Below are 19,273 nucleotides of genomic sequence, written 5' to 3'. Positions count from 1 at the left end.
CTGGGAAACAACACTCCTAGATTCACCCCCCCACCACCCCAAAATAAAATCTTGGCTCCTGGGCTTGTAAATTATGGAGCACATCACAATAACGATAATTATTTTCTTTCATTCCTCATTAAATATTGCATTCATTCCTAAATAATTCGGTCATATACTACACGATTGTGTTAGAAAGTGTTAGCAGAGGTCTGCTCTTCTAGTTTGTTGCAATATTTTCTTTTGTTCTTACCTCTAATCCTTTCTTCTGCTTTGTGAGAGTCTGAAGGTTTGGGTGGGGGCTCTTTGGTGGGAGAGACCCCATCTGTTGGTGTTTGGCCAGGCTTAGGGGTGCCGGCACTGGGAGATTTTTGAGTCTTTGATGGGGTCTTAATGGGAGACTTGCTCGTGGTGGTTTCACCTTTAGTTGGCTTCTTGCTTAGCTGGAGGCCACTGGTGAATTTTTCATGCTGTAAATGGAAAATGGATTTATATTTTTCAATACAAGTGAAGCTATGCTGGTTATCTCACCTTCAGAGCCTCCTCGGGCACGGTGAGCTCGCCTTTCTCCACAGTGAACCAGTTAGTATGTGAGAGGCAAGTTAAGAAAACCCAAGTAAACATATACACAGTCACACCAATTGCATGCAAAATTTCCTTGGGGAACACCAGTGTAAATTAAATTATCAACCCACGGGTAGATGTGGGAGTGTGTGAAGGATATCATATCCAAACCTCAGTTTGTCCTCCAACTTGAGGGTGATATACATCTGCTCTTGAATACGGACATCGTTTACAAAAGTCTGTGGGGAAAACAAGGTGGACTTTCCATTATTTTGCATCCAGTACAAGTCAAATCTCACCGATTTTTAAAAACGATTTTTTAAATTGGAAATTAAATCCAAAGCAGTGTTGTTTTCGTCAACAATGACTATAACCAAAATATTTTGTCAACGAAAAATGTTTTCATGACGATGACGATAACGACCTAAAAATGTGTTTTGGAAGACTAAAACATAACAAAACTAATGCTGGCTTTCATCTGACAAGACGACAACGAAATGAAAATGCACAATAGTTTCCGTCACATGTTCGCAATGTGTGACATTTTATGTGTAGTTAGCTTGTATCTTAGCTGTGTCTGGTTGTGTCACTCATGTGAAGTACTGCTGCTCTCCAGTCTTGCTTGCACATAATGGCAAGATTTGTTTTCTTAGTTTGCCAGAGAGAATATGCAATGACGTTTTAGACTTTAAAGGTCAGTGCCGAGTGATCATCACACACACTAAATGCAACTCGTAGCATTAGCATAGCATTCCCGTTAGCACTAGGCTAATGCTAATGGCAAGTGTCCTTTTTCCAGTGTCCTCTTTCTAGTTTTCTCTTTTTTTACGTACAGTTTGTGGTTTCCAGGTGTGTATAATTCGTTTGAAATAATGTACTGTTGTACTGTTGTCACCAAATTGGTGTTGTCCTTGTAGACGCTACAATATGTGCTCGTCTGTCAATGTTCCTTCAAAATAGTTGGAAACCTTTATTTATTTATTTTTTCTGGAAAGGTTTTTTAATTTTTCAGACGAAAACATTTTGAGTAAAAGTTGACTAAAACTAAATTAGTCTTGAGTTTTCGTCAACAAAAACTAGACGAAGACAAACACATTTTGAGATGACTAAAATATGACTAAGATTAATAAGTATTATTGCCCAAAATACTAAGACTAAAACGATAATTAAAAGGGCTGCCAAAAACAACATTGATCCATAGGTTAATAATGTGACACACTAAAGTCAACTGAGCACTATCAATTTGTGAGCTTTTTAAAAAAATATACTATGTATGTCTTACAGGTTGAAATGTCCATATACCGAAGTAATTGCGCTCAACTCAACAGCAAATGAGGCACAAAAGTCAGAAAATGGCCTAAACAGACTCTAAAAATCTCCTGAGTCAGCAGCCGGAAAGTCCCCATCAATCCATTCAAACAAGTCAGTGGTGGATGACACAGCAGGAAGCATCTCTGACTCAAACTTCCTTTCAAAGATCTGTAAAGGATGTGAGTGACCAACTGCACATAAGTCCAGATCGGGGGGATCACAGGGAGTGTAATCACTGCACATGACTAAACACCACATGGCAAATTATGATGTTTTTATATTACAATAATTAATAAAGTATGTTTGACGTATAGAGGCAATCAGCGAGACTCATATAACAAACTTAAGACAATTTAGAGTTTCCTACAGGCAAAACTTCGAGGGGATATATATATTTTTTTAATCTGTACAAATGACTTAAAATATTTTTCTTTTGTTGTTGTAAAAAAAGAGAAATTGTTATAAAATATATTTTAAAGCAACACTTGGTAACTTTTCAATTTTGGTCGATTTCAGCGACGCCAGTGGACAAAAGCAGTAGTTGTTTTGCCTTAAAGTGCCCGTGACAGCTTAAAAAATCTTGAATAGCATTATTATATGAAATAGAATCATATTTTGAGATGATTCGACTACATACGACAATTTGGCAAAGCGCAGATGACGAGAAATTAAGTCTTTTAATCTGCCTGTCATTATAGCGCTCTAGCGTCCCCAACTGGAGGATGACGTCGGCAGGGTCAAGATTTCATCTGATTTAGAATTCAGCCCATTGAGGGGGAATTATTCAGAACGAAGAAAATGTCGCAAAGAGTGCAGCAAAATGTCATTGTTTCAATCTCTCTACTCCAATATGTTTACAGGATATTCTTTTTATCAAAGTATTTTTCCCTAATTGCTAAATACAGGAAACGGTTTCAAAATGCATTTATTCAGTACGACATGGCAAAATTACTCCATAATGGTCAAAACTGTCAACTTCTTGCATCTCCCGAACGATATTTTATGCCACCGGAGTTAGTCCGGCTTTTGTCATGTCCCTGCCCCGGCTTCAGAGAGCGTACACAAACCAGGAGGCATGACAGCTAGCTGACACGCTAACCTGAACTGAGCGGTATTTCAAAGTCTTATTCTCGCCTTTCGAAGCGAAAAATCACACAAAACTACCCGGACGAAGACGAGCGGCAGCTCATCTTTCAGGTCGTCGAACATCACCGCCGCCAATTGCCCACTGCTGACAAGGCCAGCTTCCAGTAGTGCAGCTGTCACTTCCCTGTCTTCAGTTGTATTTCTACTATCCAGTTGTATTGCACCAGTGCATGTAACACCTTGTCCAATGTGAATTGTGCAAGGTAGACAATCGGTCTGGGAGAGAGGCGATCATTAGTCAGAAGAGTGCGAGACCGAGACGTTAACCACTGCCAGTCCAGTAGGAATGTCAATGAGGGAAGCCTTAGCAACCAGCTATGGGAGTGAAATTTCGTGTGCTCGGTTCTTTTAGCAAGTGGAATACAATGAAGGGGTGTGCGAGTCCGAATCTGTTAATATGTGATTTTATATAGGGGGCCTGGGACACCCTATTAACCATCGACGGGATGTTGTGCTCGTCGACGGATTTACGTCATCGATGACGTCGACTATGTCGACTAGTCGGGACAGCTCTAGTTCCAATTAGGGGTGTGACAAAATATCGAAATGGTGATATATCGTGATACTTTGTATCCCAAAAGGTTATCGATATGCTCCTGTCAAGAATCGAGATATCGTTTTGAAAAGGTGTCAAAAAAAAAAAAAAAAAAATGCTACAGGTCAGTGCTCGACGCCCAATCCATTTAGACTGGGAAACGTTTGTTCATTCAAAACCAGAGCATTCACAGGTATTCAGTCCGATTTTCGGTGCATTTACAGGTCACTTGTTCATTTTAGGGCATTTACAGGTCATTTCCTGTTGACTTTGAGTCACTGCCTATTCGTTTGGGTGATTCCCAGGTCACTTCCTGTTCTGTAACTCAAAATAAATAGGAAGTGATGTTTACGTTGAGTTACAGAACAGAAAGTGACCCATGAAATACCCCAAAATCAACAGGAAGTGACTGAAAATCAACAGGTAAATCACCTTAAATGGCCCAAAATTACCTCATTGCCTGGCATCGGCTGTCACTGACGGCCATAGACGTTCAATCTGTTTGAAGTGGGAGGGAAGGTTCATTCGCTGCCACCCTCCCAGTTCAAATGGATTGGACGTCTACTAGTGATAAACCCATTCCAATTCACAGAAGCTTGTTTTTCTGTTTATTAGCTGCTTGTAGAATATCTTAGAATCATTTCCTTGTTGTGGGGTGGCGTGGCTCAGTGGTAGAGTAGTTGTCACCCGAACCAGAGGTTGTGGGTTCGATTCTCTGCCCTGATGAACTTGTCTAAGTGTCCTTGAGCAAGATACTGAACCCCACATTGCTCCTGGTGCTGCGTCACCAGTAGGTAGATGGCGAGATAGTGTAAAGCGCTTTGAGCGCCTTGAAAGGTGGAAAAAGCGCTATATAAGTATAACACCATTTACCATTTCCTGACCAATGTATCGATAATCCTTGTATCTCCATATCGTCAGATCATCGTTATCGTGAGCTTTGTATCGCAAATCGTATCGTATCTTGAGGTACCAAGAGATTCGCACTCCTAGTTCTAATGACTTGCGAAAGTTAACCTGCCTGGATTCATTTCCATTCACTCCTATACCTTATCCATCGTGATTCCTTGTACTTCCCTGCAAGTGTTGGCACTTACCCCATTTAGGCTGCCTAAGTCCTTGACCTTGTGTTCATCTGAGCCAGGCTCGTAGTTGATGACAGCGTGCTGCTTATCCACACTACGTGACTGTAAATGAAATTTAACACATGGCACAGGGTTTATATCCAAGGGCTGATAAATTATTATAGGTCAATGAGTGCAGATTCTTCATCATGTGATTAATCTGTTCGAGTGAAGAATGGGAACAATTTTAGACAAACTATTTGAAGGTTCTGTGGGCTTTCTCAGCTATTTTCTAGGGAATATTAAGAAGAATGCCGTCAATATTCCTCAGAGTATGCCAGGGTTAGATGGAGAAATGCTTTGAGGTGTCAATGTCACGAATAAACACATCTTGAGATTTGCTTTGCCTCACTCAAATAATGTTTGTGAGGAACTCCCGCCAGCATGTAACGCTCATATCTTTATTTTCTCAATTTGTTATCCTTCTGAGCTGGCATTGCCTGGATAAGCGCAGAAATGCAGCGGTAACAAGGCCTTGAGGAAAGCACCTTTAGCAAGCCAACCAAAACACAGATTACCTTAGCGGGATTAGGCCGGATCAATGGGGATAGAGCAAGACTGAACAGCTTATTTGACCTCACACATGGATTAAGACCGTACTTCTCAAATAGTGGGGTGCAGAGTGATGCCGGGAGTGGCACGTGTGACCTCGGGGAACATACTTTTTTGCCGTACTAGAATAAAGTGTAATTGCACAGCCACTCAGTAAGTGGCAGTGGTGCTCTCATTTGTGAGTGTGCGCAGTAATTTTTTAACCAAACATGAGAACACACCAAAGAGCACTGGAGATATGAAGAGCCTAAGACGAGGAAATATGATGAAGTGTAAAGTGGGGCAAATAAGTATTTAGTCAACCACTAATTGTGCAAGTTCTCTTCTTGAAAATATTAGAGAGGCCTGTAATTGTCAACATGGATAAACCTCAACCATGAGAGACAGAATGTGGGGGGGAAAAAAACAGAAAATCACATTGTTTGATTTTTAAAGAATTTATTTGCAAATCATGGTGGAAAATAAGTATTTGGTCAATACCAAAAGTTTATCTCAATACTTTGTTATGTACCCTTTGCTGGCAATAACGGAGCCCAAACGTTTTCTGTAACTCTTCACAAGCTTTTCACACACTATTGCTGGTATTTTGGCCCATTCCTCCATGCAGATCTCCTCTAGAGCAGTGATGTTTTGGGGCTGTCGTTGGGCAACACGGACTTTCAACTCCCTCCACAGATTTTCTATGGGGTTGAGATCTGGAGACTGGCTAGGCCACTCCAGGAACTTGAAATGCTTCTTACGAAGCCACTCCTTTGTTGCCCTGGCTGTGTGTTTGGGATCATTGTCATGCTGAAAGACCCAGCCACATCTCATCGTCACTGCCCTTAATGATGGAAGGAGATTTTCACTCAAGATCTCTCGATACATGGCCTCATTCATTCTTTCCTTTACACAGATCAGTCGTCCTGGTCCCTTTGCAGAAAAACATCCCCATAGCATGATGTCCCCTCCCCCATGCTTCACAGTGGGTATGGTGTTCTTCGGATGCAATTCAGTATTCTTTCTCCTCCAAACACTAGAACCTGTGTTTCTACCAAAAAGTTCTATTTTGGTTTCATCTGACCATAACACATTCTCCCAGTCCTCTTCTGGATCATCCAAATGCTGTCTAGCGTACTGCAGACGGGCCTGGACGTATACTGACTTCAGCAGGGAGACACGTCTGGCAGTGCAGGATTTGAGTCCCTGGCGGCGCATTGTGTTACTGATAGTAGCCTTTGTTACTGTGGTCCCAGCTCTCTGTAGGTCATTCACTAGGTCGCCCCGTGTGGTTCTGGGATTTTTGCTCACCGTTCTTGTTATCATTTTGACGTCACGGGGTGAGATCTTGCATGGAGCCCCAGATTGAGGGATATTATCAGTGGTCTTGTATGTCTTCCATTTTCTAATAATTGCTCCCACATTTGATTTCTTTACACCAAGCGTTTTACCTATTGCAGATTCATTTTTCCCAGCCTGGTGCAGGTCTACAATTTTGTCTCTGGTCTCCTTCGACAGCTCTTTGGTCCTGGCCATAGTGGAGTTTGGAGTGTGACTGACTGAGGTTATGGACAGGTGTCTTTTATCCCAATAATGAGTTAAAACAGGTTCCATTAATACAGGTAACTAGTGGAGCCTCGTTAGACCTCGTTAGACCTCTTTGACAGCCAGAAATCTTGCTTGTTTTTAGGTGACCAAATACTTATTTTCCACACTAATTTGGAAATAAATTCTTTAAAAATCAAACAATGTGATTTTCTGCTTTTTTTCTACATTCTGTCTCTCATGGTTGAGGTTTACCCATGTTGACAATTACAGGCCTCTCTAATCTTTTCAAATAGGAGAACTTGCACAATTAGTGGTTGACTAAATACTTATTTGTCCCACTGTATGTAGCGTTTGGCTGTTGGCTTTGACTTTTAATATGGTGGGAGATGAGGAAAGACTAGTCTGTTTACTGTGTCTAAAAATGTCTGCAGCAGACACCGGGAAGCCAAATCAATTAAGACGTCACTTAAAAACATTAGACCCCAATCACACAGATAAGCAGCTTAATTTTTTTTCTGGGAAAACGTGTCGAACATTGCCAACAATCGGCCCGCTTTGTCAGCGTTACATCACTGAACCAGCGAGCACTGTCAGCATCGTATAAGGTGGCATACCAAATTGCTCAGTGCAAAATAACCCCACACCATGGCAAAGGAGCCGATACTGCCTGCAACAAAAATAAAAACTGTCCCTATGTCCAATTACACTATCGTTTTTGTTCTATTGATTTTCGTTTTTTCGGTCAAATTGATTTTTGCATTTTGTCCTAAATGAGTCAATTTGAATTTATTATTATTTATTGATTTTATTAAATTTTATTTTTCTGTATCAAATGGTCAAAAGATGTACCTTGGGTGTATTGTTACAGTTTGAACGTGAGCTTTTTTTTTAATTCAGGTAAATTGATGTGCTTTGTCTTTGTAGTTACAAACAAAACAGTGTTAATAAAGTTGTACCGTATTGGCCCGAATTTAAGCTGGCCCTGATTATAAGACGACCCCCTCTTTTTCAAGACTCAGGTTTGAAAAAAGACTTTTTCAACACCAAATTTATTTGTATACAGAAAATAATTACAGCACATCTGAAACAAATGATTATAACAATATATTTGAGAGAAAAAGCATGTTATTTTGCCTCATTCAAATCTTCATATCTGAACATTTAAATATGTAAACTAAAGTGCAATCACATTTGTAAATGAATGGCTTCTGGTTTTTGAAATGCAAATAAACCAATTTATTGAGATAAAACAACAAAATTGCAATAACTGCATTCACCATCAAAGTGAAGTCTAACTGTAACTGTAGTCTTGAAACAAATCTGAATAAGGAAAAACATTGCAATAAAATGCAAACGGGTTAAACTTGAGAGTAGCTGAGATCTGTCATGACAGAACATTGCATGAATGATATCTGGCGCCATCTAGCGTCGTGAATGGGAAGAGTAGCTGAGATCTGTCATGACCAGAGGTTGCGCTAGACTTTTTCGTTGTCTGTCATTTTGACTGACGGTGTCATAAAAATCCGGTCATAATCTATTTTTACCCGTCACTTACATTTTAAAAATGATAATAATGACATATTCAATAGTAATTAGTTTTCATTCATTTTTAATTAATATTCTGTCCGAACAAGCTTAACAAGAGGCAATCAGACAGCGGAGTGCACCAATCAGCGACGGGCAGACGTGCCGTTAGCAAAGCGACAAGGGCAGGACGAGGGACTTGCGCGCGGAAGTAAACATACGAGGAGAATGGAGTTTATTCAACATGGCTAGCGCGAGACAGACTGTTGTCAATGACTCGTGTCGATGTGTTTTAGCTCATTTAAAACTGAATTTACCGCGGATTGGAACATATTCTCGGCTCTCCCGTTCGCCATCCGTCTTGTTGTAGAGACGACTTTCGGCGCGCAAGAGTGACGTTGCTCGTGAAGAACACGTCACGCAAATAAACAAATCTGTTTTGTCGGTTGATTTTGTACCTACTCGAGAGGCTGTGTCCCAGACTTTTCTCTCAGTGTTTGAAAAATAAAGGGAGAACAGTCTGGCCGTGCCAGGCAAACACTCAGTTGCCTTGACATTTTTCCGAGTAAGGCCAACGACGTCATGCATCAAGAGAGACAATACCTCATTAATATGCTCACTCGCCACCCCGTGGTCTGGGGTGTGAATTGCAACCTGTCAAAATGACAGATGGACTTCAGTTTTTTCCGTCACCGTTTTAAAAAACCGGCCAACGACGGGAAATATTCGGTTAACGCGACCCCTGGTCATGACAGAACTTCGCTTCAATGATATCTGGCGCCATCTAGCATCGTGAATAGGTTTAATGTCTAGACCGCGAATATAAGACGGCCCCCTCTTTTTCAGTCTTATTTCAATGCAAAAAACACAGTCTTATATTCGGGCCAATATGGTACCTTATTGTAAGTTCATCTATATTACTTGTAGTATCTTTATTGTTTACTGTAAGAAAAAGTCAATGTTTACCTTATGTTCATATTTTAATTTACATCCCATGGAGTAGTTAAATTTCAGGTTTTGTATTTAGATGTAAGGAAATGAGGAAAAATAAAAATTAGGAGATGCATTTTAGGGTTACTGGTGTTTTTGTTAACTGTTATTTTCCATGACATTTTGAATGAAAATCAAGTTTCTCATGTATGCCTTGTTACTGTAAGTGTAATGCGGTAACCTAATGCAAGTGTGTGTTATAGGTATAACTGTGCCAAAAGCATCTTTCGTTGCATTTAGGTGGTTTTAGGAGGTTTGACAACCTCTCACCCCCCACTCCCAAATAAAGTCACCACGGAGCCAGATTTATGTCGGAGTTCCGACAAGAAATTTTAGCCATTTTCACCCCTGGACGACACTCAAAAAACGTGGGGAAAAAAATACTCTGTCATTTCTAACACCAGTGCACTGGTACTGCTAATATTTAAGTAATAAGTCATAGCAAAAAGTTCTCCAGCCTTGCACAGCAGCAGCAGCAGATAAATATCTGCCCCACTTTCTATTATTAGCTCACTGACCAGAGAGGTATTCACAAGTTTGCAGACAAGGTCTCGCTTCCAGCAGTGGACCCTGACTCAGCCTGCATGTTTATGCAGGTGTTACAAACACGATACATCAATTTAGCGTACAAAATGTTTGCATGTGTGAATTAAAACGATGTTGAAAAGCCAAATACTACATCTTTCCAGTTTAAAAAAAAAGTCTTCACCTGTAGCATAAGCTCGCAGTCGTCCCGCCCGACAAAGATCATTTCGCGGGGCAGCCGGTGGCGAGTCCCCCCGCTGCTCACCAGGAACCAGGAGGTAACACTCATGTCTGCACTGCTGCAGCTGCTTGTGCTACACACCTAAAAGGGGACAACATATATAGTAAATCATTAGCCCATAGTGTGTAATCATGAGCGAATACGCACATTAAAACAAAAGCACAAATACATTTTACAATAACTAATTTATGGCTGGGCGATATAGAATATGAAATATTTTCTTTTTTTTGTCACCCAAAATCAGATCCACAATTTTTTTTCCCGATTATTTTTCCTTGCCGCCTTATTTTTTAAAGGTGCTATATGCAAGTATACTGTTAATATAAAATACGTTACTACTCCATGCATGCTCCACCAATGCCTTTATGAGTACACAGAGCCCTGGCATTTTAACTAAGACTGTCGCCAAAAACCCATTTTCCTTCTTTCAATAAGGAAGAACACACTAAGAACTGAAGACAAAGAAAGCTTAAAACAAGTTTTAATTTAAAAAAGTGTTAAATGTTGAACAAAAATGTAATGTAAAAGTGCAAAACTTCAACCTTTATCTCTTCTTCTCTTTGTCCTGTCAGCTCCCAAATACCAATTAATAACTGCGCAAAGAAACTAGGGCTGCAACTATATTTACTTCAAATAATCGAGTAATCGGATTACAAACATTTTATAGGAGACAAAAGAAACAAGTGTTTATGCTTGCAATAATATCTATTTTGGCTTGCTAAGATTGCACTTTTGAATGCGAATACAAAATAAAATTCCTGAGTGTGTCTTCAAACTATGCAGAATTGCATTTTCATTAAAAAATTAAAATACCTGAGCTCAGTCTCAAACAGTATAAAAAAATAAATAAATGAGAATCCAAGTACAAAAAAAAAACATTGGCTAACTTGCATAGTGAAAGTCCGCTAGCTTAAATGCTATAAAATGTTATATATATTTTTTAAAGCTCTTAACAAATCGTTCAAACACATATTCCCACAAAAAAATTCTAAATACACTTCCAAACTAAATTACGAATGAATAAACAAACATATTAGCTCAAGCAAAAACTCACAACCTTATGTTGGCCTTAACAGGGGAGCAGTTGGATTCAGCCTTTAAAGGAGTTATGCCATACTCAATGTTGCCACTACAGGGCAGTGTATCCACCCAAATCAATAAAACTAAATGCAAACACTTTCAAAACAAACCATTACAACACCACTCTAATTAAACGAATCCTCGTGGCAGCAAAATTTTGATTCGAAGCTTTTTTCTAAACGAATTTCTCCAGTTAGTTGATTAATCGTTGCAGCACTGACAGAAAACTCACTTTTTCATGGAATAACCTATTGAATGACTTTCTGGCAAAACAACATTTACAACAACAGAAAAACTCAAATTAATTAGTTTTTAAAACTTTCGCTGTAAAAAAAAAACTTGAATTAAAATTGTTATATCGCCCAAGCCTAGAATAGTGCCGATTTTAAAACCACCCTCAAAATAGAGGACAATCTTATATGGGATGTTTTGCCTTTGCACATATAATAATGCTGATTGTGGCTGATAATATTAATCTTCCAAAACTTTTCTTCAACAGTGGGCACTAGGGGTGTGATGATTAGGGATGGGAATTTATTTCCCTGCCGACTAGTCTCAGATTTTATTTGTGACTAGTTGACTAGTCCATAAACAAGAAAACCCGCAATTTAATGCATCCATCCATTATCTGCTGCTTAATCCGGGGTCGGGTCGCGGGGGCAGCAGCTTTAGTGACGGAAAATCAACAGGAAATTGCCTGAAATGCCCCAAAATTCTCCTTGGCAGCCATTAACGACCATAGACGTCCAATCCGTTTGAAGTGGGAGGGATGGCAACAAATGACCAAGTGTTCATTCGCTGCCATCCTCCTCTTCAAATAGATTTGACATCTACCAGTCATAACATTATTTCATCTCACAGCAGAGGGATGAAAAGAGCTTGTTTTTCTATTTATTAGTTGTATTGTTGAATATCGTCGAATACGTGATGACCCATGTATTAATAATTGTTGCAACGTGATATCATGAGATAATCGTTATCGTCAGCCTTATATCGTAAATAGTATCGTATTGTGAGCTACCCAGATGTTCCCACACCTAGTGGGTAATATAGTCGCCTACTCAATGTGTAACTCTCCAAAACAGAAACAGAAACAAATTCCTGCTAGAAGACACCTATAATAGGACTACAGTGATCGATTATTTAAGTAATCGATTAATCCATCATTTAATTAGTTCGAATTATCAAGTGATCGGATTAGGAACATTTAATGCGTTGAAGATACAATTTTTAGGAGATGTAAGAAATGAAGAAAAGAGCATTAAATGCCAAAACAAAATAATATTCCAGAGTTTTTTTTCAAACTATGCAGAATTGCACTTTCATTTCACAACAGCAAAAAATGCATTTAACAATAAATTAAAATACCTGAGCTTAAAAAAAAAAAAAAAAAGAAATGGGGATCGAAGTACAACAAAAGGTACAATTGGCTAACTTGCATAGCAAAAGTCTGCTAGCTTAAATGCATAGAATGTTAATGTTTTTTTTTTTTTTTTACAATGCTCTTAGCAAATTGGCCAAACACATATTCCCACAAAAAAAAAAGATAAATGTACCTCTAAACTAAATTATGAATGCATAAACAATCATATTAGCTCAAACAATAACTTATAACGCTATGTTGATCTTAACAGGGAGCAGCTGGATTCAGCCATGTTAGATGAGTTATGTCACATTCATTGTAGAAGGCAGTGTATCCACCCAAATCAATAAAACTAAATGGAAACACTTTAAAAACAAACCATTACAAGGCTACTCTAACTAAGTGAATCCTCGAAGCAGCAAAATTTGATTCAAAGCTTTTTTTCCTAATCAAATTACTCGAGTTAATCGATTAATCGTTACAGCACTAAACTATAAAGCCTCAGGATTGAAGAAGCGAACATTGCATTTTTAAAAAGACAAATTTTTATAAGGCTTTAAATAGTATAGAAATCAAAACACTTGCTCTTCTCCGTTATGCTTGGTTAGGAGGTGGAATGAGATTGAGCAGTGCTGCAATATGACGCCTGACCGAGGAGCCCACATTAATCCGTCCTGTATGACATATCCTCACGTTCTCTCCTCCTTTCGCCCTGATCATTGCCAGATGTCGGCAGAGGAAGTGATGTAGGAATGTTGGCTGGGCTTCCTAGCAGGACAGTTATTTTGCTCCCCTCCACCCTTTTTCCTCCTCACGTGAGCAAGAAAGGAGGTCAAACAAAAACCCACTGACTGGTAAGAAACTACAAGGGTTACACAGCCTTTTGTGTAACAACTGATTACTAACAACCTATTTTTGCTGTGATCACAGAAAAAAACCAACATGTTTACTATGAGCCGAACTGAAGTCGTCTGACTGACTGCAAATCAAGACACGTGAAAGGACTTTTTCCATATTGAATCATCTGTTGCTGTGTCACAAGATGACAGTGAAACAAAATCAAGGTGTTATTGGAAGAAACAAGGTCCATGATTTGTTTAATGCGCCTCCCGATAATTAGTCTCCATTTTAAGGAGTAATGAAATAACAGGCGCACGTGTGTATACGCAACAAAGGTGCCAAAAAAGGCTCGTCAAAGAAGGAATTAACGATTATTGAGCTAAGTCCTTGTTAACTTGACCTCATAAGTACTTGGTATACCAACTCAATAATCTCTTGGGTAAAAAACTTTAATCAACCGAACCCCTTGCACAACATCAGCAGAACAGAAGCAAGCAATATGTTTCAGGATGTACACTTAAGCACGTTGTACTGAAAAAGTTAATATACAGTCAAAAGCTGGAATTTTAGTTTAGTATGTTTGAAAGGGTAAAACCTTTGCACAACAATTGTATTTTCTAGTTTCATTTTGTAATTACTATGGAACCACTGTAATTTAATTTGCCATTATGTATAAAGGAAAATTCCACCCAAATAATGGAAAAGGAAAAACAATCATTAAGATTGAACTGGGTTCTTGTGAAATTTGCCAAAATTGTGTATTATTTTGGAATACCACTAAAGAAGCACATTTTCTCCAGAACAAGGTGTTGAATTTTTAATTGTACAACATGAGAGGCGCAGATCCTGCTATTGTATCATACTCATAGCCTCTTCCCCAAGCCAGCATGAGCGCAAAAACCCACCAACAAAACCACAGTTCCAAATTAGAGTATTTATTTGAGAAGTCACGATGGGAAGGAAGTTCTTCCTGCTTGCTTGGTTTCATTAACTCAAGCCCCTCATTTACTAGTGACAACCACATGTCCATGCACAGTACAGCTAAAACAATGTTGATGAGGGAAATTATAGATAGACCAATTATCGGCCAGGCCGATTATCATCCCTAAATTTGGTTATTTCACATATATCGGTATCGGTCCTTTCATCGGTCGATATGAAAAATTCAATTTAAACCTGGGTTATTTCGGCTCAGATGCAGCCGCGCCTCTCTCTTCTGCACTAGTATTCACCACATCTTCTGATTGGTTAAATGGAGTTACACTTGTATTGCGCTTTTCCACCTTTTTAAGGCCCTTAAGGCGCATCCCCCATGTCCTCATCTACCTACTGGTTGCGGAGCACCAGGAGAAACGTGGGGTTTAGTATTTTGCTCAAGGATATTTAGACAATGTCCATCAGGGTGGAGAATCAAACCCACAATCTCTGGGTGGGGGAACGACTTCTCTACCACTGAACCATGCCACCCCCTATTATTAGCTATTGGTGTGATTTAATAAACATGCTTTAGGCATTTCAAACAAAGCAACAAAAGATAACTTTTCAACCTTTATAAAATACAGTGATCCCTCATTTTTCACAGTTAATGGGGACCACAACCCAACGTGATAAGTGAAAAACCGTGAAGTAGCGCACCCCCCCAAAAAATTTACTGTTACTGTCCCACCGAATTATTTTAAAACAAGAATAAAGTAGCAGAAATGCAAAAATGCTTGTCTTTATTAAATGCTTAATTGAGTGAGTCTACTCAAATCCGCTCGAGCTGCTCACTTACAATGAGTTGCCACAGCAACTGTTTTACAAGTTAAACGATGACTGACGCATGCCGTGCTTTAGAGGTTTGTGACTCTAGCAAGTTCAAACACATTCATCTGTCAATCATCATTAACTTTAATAAGCAACTCCAGTGCACATGCACTGCCTGACGAACAAAGAGCCGGGAGAGGGAGGGAGGGAGTGAGAGTGAGACTGCGCGATCGGCTCGGGACAGCTCATCTGTATTCTTGTTTTTTTTTTTTTTTTTTTAATTAATAACAAATCCACGATTGACTCAGGGCGCGAATTTTGAAGCGCAAAGTAGCGAGAGATCTCTGTAGTTTTATAACATTTGTGATAATAACTCGACTGACAACTCGATGAATGACACCTCTATTATATCTTGAGGGGGTCTGCATCGCTTTCACTGGCACAAATTAACTTTGAAGAGGGTGGCAGGAACCCTGCCAAGCAAAAAAAAAAAAAAATACAAATGTGCTGGCTGCTTTACGGCATACGTCACTTCCCCCTTTCCCCATTCAGTATAGACACGGAAGTTGATGTGAACGCTTTCGCACGAACGCTGCAAAGATGGCAGCGCAACAAGAGACAAAAAGTTTTGTCTGAGGAGGAAAAAAAAATATACAGAATAAACATTGGCCCGGCTTTCACTCACTGGCGTGACCACCCCAACCGAACCTATTGTTTGGCCCTTATTTGTTTGGACCTTATTACTAATTGTCCTAACCTAGGTCTAAGAAAGTGTTCACACTTGTACATGCACATTTATCTTTTAAATTGCCTTAGAAGGAAAAAAAAAGGATGCTACCATAATATACAGAATGAACAATGGCCCGGCTTTCACTTGCTGGTGTAACCCGGTGTAAAAACCAAACTCTTCAAGTTCGGGTGGGGTGGAGGGCTTAGCCACTAGAGGTGGGAATCTTTGGGCACCTACCGATTCGATTACGATTCAGAGGCTGTGATTCGATTAGAAATTGATTATTGATGCACCACAAACCCCCCCGCTTTTAATTTTTTGTACACTAGTTCCAAAATTGTTCATAAATCCTCTCAGGCTAAACAAACTACTATTTCAGTATCAAATTAACCGTTAAAAACAGTAAGTAAAATACTCAAGTCCCCATTCTGTATCAGCAGCTTTAAACTACATTCAATTAATTTAATGTTGTGAATCAACCGTTAAAGTTGTTTAAATTGCTCCCGTTATTCCATAATTTCCCTTCTGTCTACTTTCGACGTGAAAGTTTTAAAACTGTTTCATCATTTAAAGATAGATTCAAGTCAAGATTTTGCCGATGTTCTTTTTTTTTTTTTCTAAATAAAAAGTAATTAGGTTCGCTACAACAGAGCCTTCTAGAGAAGTCGACTGCTTTAAGATGGCGCCTGTTTACTAGCGCGGGAAAGTCTGTCATTTCGCATGTAGTTCTTGGTATATGATCTAACATGGCCGTCGTCTGTCATTTCACATCTAGTTCTAGATATATGTGATATCTACCATAGCCGTATGTTGCCGTATGTTTGTAGCAACTAGTAACTGGGCGCTGTTTGTAGCGGCTGACGGCCGCAGTCAGGTATTATTGTTGTTTTTTTTAATCTAGCGGCATGAGTTGAACATGATATTTACTCTCGGTCCGTTCCTCATTGCGTCCTGAAGAATGCGCTGACTGTGTTTTAGTTCCGCTTTACCTGGTATAATTCAATAATCGGAATTTGGATGTTTGTGAATCGTTCTCGAATCTTCCACGGCCGAATCGTGAATGATCTAAGAATCGGAAATTTCACATGCCTCTTTTAGCCACAATAAGCCACACACATGCTAACTGTCATATGCTTTTGTTTAGCCACAACTGTATTCATAACCTTATTACTATTCGTCCTTCAAACAGCCGCTGGATACAGTAATGTTGTTTAATCCATCTGCAGGCGACCGGGAGATTGATTTTTGATTCATTGATTATTTTACGATACCGTTTGGGGGTGCGCCGGTCCTCATGGTAAATGCAGTCTTCCTTAAGGCAAAACATGACCGCTTTTGTCCACCGGTTCGCTAAAATGGACCAATCTGAAAAATCACAGTCTTTCTTTAAGTTCAATGTTTGCATCATTCAATTTCTTGCGCCAATTTTTACAATTGAATGAATATTGGCTCGAAAATCGGTTATCGGCCCCTGTAACTAATAATAATTAGTATCGGTCCTGAAAAACCCATATCGGTTGATCTCTAGGGGGAATACAATGTTTCTAAGGCAATTTTTGATTTAGAGGCTTGTATTAAATAATCGAGCCAAATTTTCTCATTTTTGCCCCTTCTGACCAATTTAAGCAAAGGTTCCATTGTCAGATATCTTTAAAAGATTATTGTCACCACTTATACTGAGGCAATAAATTAACAGGTGCACCTCATAAAGTGTTTATTGTACTACTCATTTCCATTTTGTGCAACTGTGTCAACAACAGTCTTCTTGGAGCCAATGAAGATTTAATGTATTCATATGCTTTTGGATGGAATTCCCCAACCAATAGACCCCGAGAAATTCGTTTTCTCTCTCTCTATCTCTCCCTCTCTCTCACACACACACACACACACAGATACGTATTGGTGAATGAAAGGGTGAGATTATTCCAAGATGACTGAATTCTTTGTGTAGAGGATCTGGAGAGTCGGGAAGTAAGAAGTGCACATCCTGTAAAGGGGGACACTAATCTTTGTTGAGCTTTTTGAATTTAAAATAAATGGTTAACTGTGCCAGTCAACAACTGTAAAAAACAGTGGAATGTAATCCTAGGAAGCAAGCTAGGGTTTCTATTATATTTTTGAACTGAGTACAGTTAATTCGATTTATGGACTATTTGCCATAAAAGTTGCTGTACAGTGTATTTGCATTGTTCTTTATCTTAGAAATCTGTGTCAGCCAATCAGTGACACATGGGCAAATGAAATGTCACATGGGAGTTCATTTACAGTGATCACTCGCTACTACGTGTTTCAAACTTCATGCCATCAGTCCATCGCGGGTTTCTTTCAATTACAAAAAATACAGTATTTTATTTAAGAATGTTAAGATAAATGCATGTACATGTACAAATCAATTTATATCATAATTATTACATTTGCAGTGCTTTAAAACCATTTATAAAAACATACTTATACATATAAGTTTTTTTTTCATTATACTTGGGGAACAAAAGGAAATGTGTCTTATACTGCATGTAGCTCTTTTCAATGCAGTAAAATCACAATATATACATTAAACACTAGAGGTGTGCGAAATTTCTGATTTTTAGATTATTCGCGATTCGGCCGTTGAAGATTCGAGAACGATTCACAAACATCCAAATTCCGATTACTGAAATTATTATTGCCAAGTAAAGCGGAACTAAAACACAGTCAGCACGGTCTTCAGGACGCAATGAGGAACGGACCGAGAGTCAACATCACGCTCAGCTCACGGCTTTGGCTCAACTCATGCCGCTAGAAAACAAAACAAAACAAAAAAAACAGACATACCTGATTGCGGCTGACAGCCGCTACGAACTACGCCCACATAATGCTACGGTAGATATCACATGTATGAAGAACTAGATGCGAACTTACAGACTCGGCGGCGTTAGTACATGTATAGAAAACTAGATGCGAAATGACAGACTCGCCGGTGTTAGTAGACAGCCGCCATCTTAAAGCAGTAGACTTCTCTGAAAGGCTGTTGTAGCGAACTTTCCAAGGGAACCTAATTAACTTTGTATCTAAAATACTTCTAAATCGGCTAAATCTTGACTTGAATCTATCTTTAAATGATGAAACTATTTTAAAAGTTTCACATGTCGAAAATAGATAAAAAGGAAATTAGGGAATAATGGGAGCAATTTTAACAACTTTAACAGTTGATTCACAACATTAAATTAATTGGATGTAGTTTAAAGCTGCAGATACAGAATGGGGACTTGAGTATTATATTTACCGTTTTGAACTGTTAACTTTATACTAAAAAGTAGTTTATTTAAGCCTGAGACGCTTTTTGTACAATTTTTGTAACTAATGTACGAAACACTAAAAGCAGCTAATAGCTGGGGGGCATCAATAATCGATTTATAATGGAATAGTGGCCTCTGAATCGTAATTGTAATCGAATCGTTAGGTGCCCCAAGATTCCCACCTCTATTGAACACATCTCAAAAAATTTAAAAAAAAAAAA

General features: G+C 39.0%; 1 protein-coding gene across 6 annotated transcripts in view; it reads right to left on the bottom strand.

Moving 5' to 3' along the window:
• The window catches only part of cep170aa (centrosomal protein 170Aa), an 85,651-nt gene that overhangs the window by 52,482 nt on the left and 13,896 nt on the right, over nt 1-19,273 (bottom strand). For all 6 annotated transcript variants that reach the window (XM_057848118.1, XM_057848121.1, XM_057848119.1 and 3 more), the window contains exons 2-6: nt 9,962-10,099; nt 4,633-4,722; nt 704-782; nt 511-569; nt 233-449 (exon numbers count right to left, since the gene is read on the bottom strand). In XM_057848118.1, the coding sequence (XP_057704101.1) occupies nt 233-449; nt 511-569; nt 704-782; nt 4,633-4,722; nt 9,962-10,066 (550 nt within the window). In that variant the 5' untranslated portion in view covers nt 10,067-10,099. The remainder of the gene's footprint in view (nt 1-232; nt 450-510; nt 570-703; nt 783-4,632; nt 4,723-9,961; nt 10,100-19,273) is intronic.

Source organism: Corythoichthys intestinalis, chromosome 10, assembly GCF_030265065.1.
Source record: "Corythoichthys intestinalis isolate RoL2023-P3 chromosome 10, ASM3026506v1, whole genome shotgun sequence".
Lineage (NCBI taxonomy): Eukaryota > Metazoa > Chordata > Actinopteri > Syngnathiformes > Syngnathidae > Corythoichthys > Corythoichthys intestinalis.
Note: the sequence above shows the minus strand (reverse complement) of the source record. Positions and strands in the feature narration are given on the sequence as shown.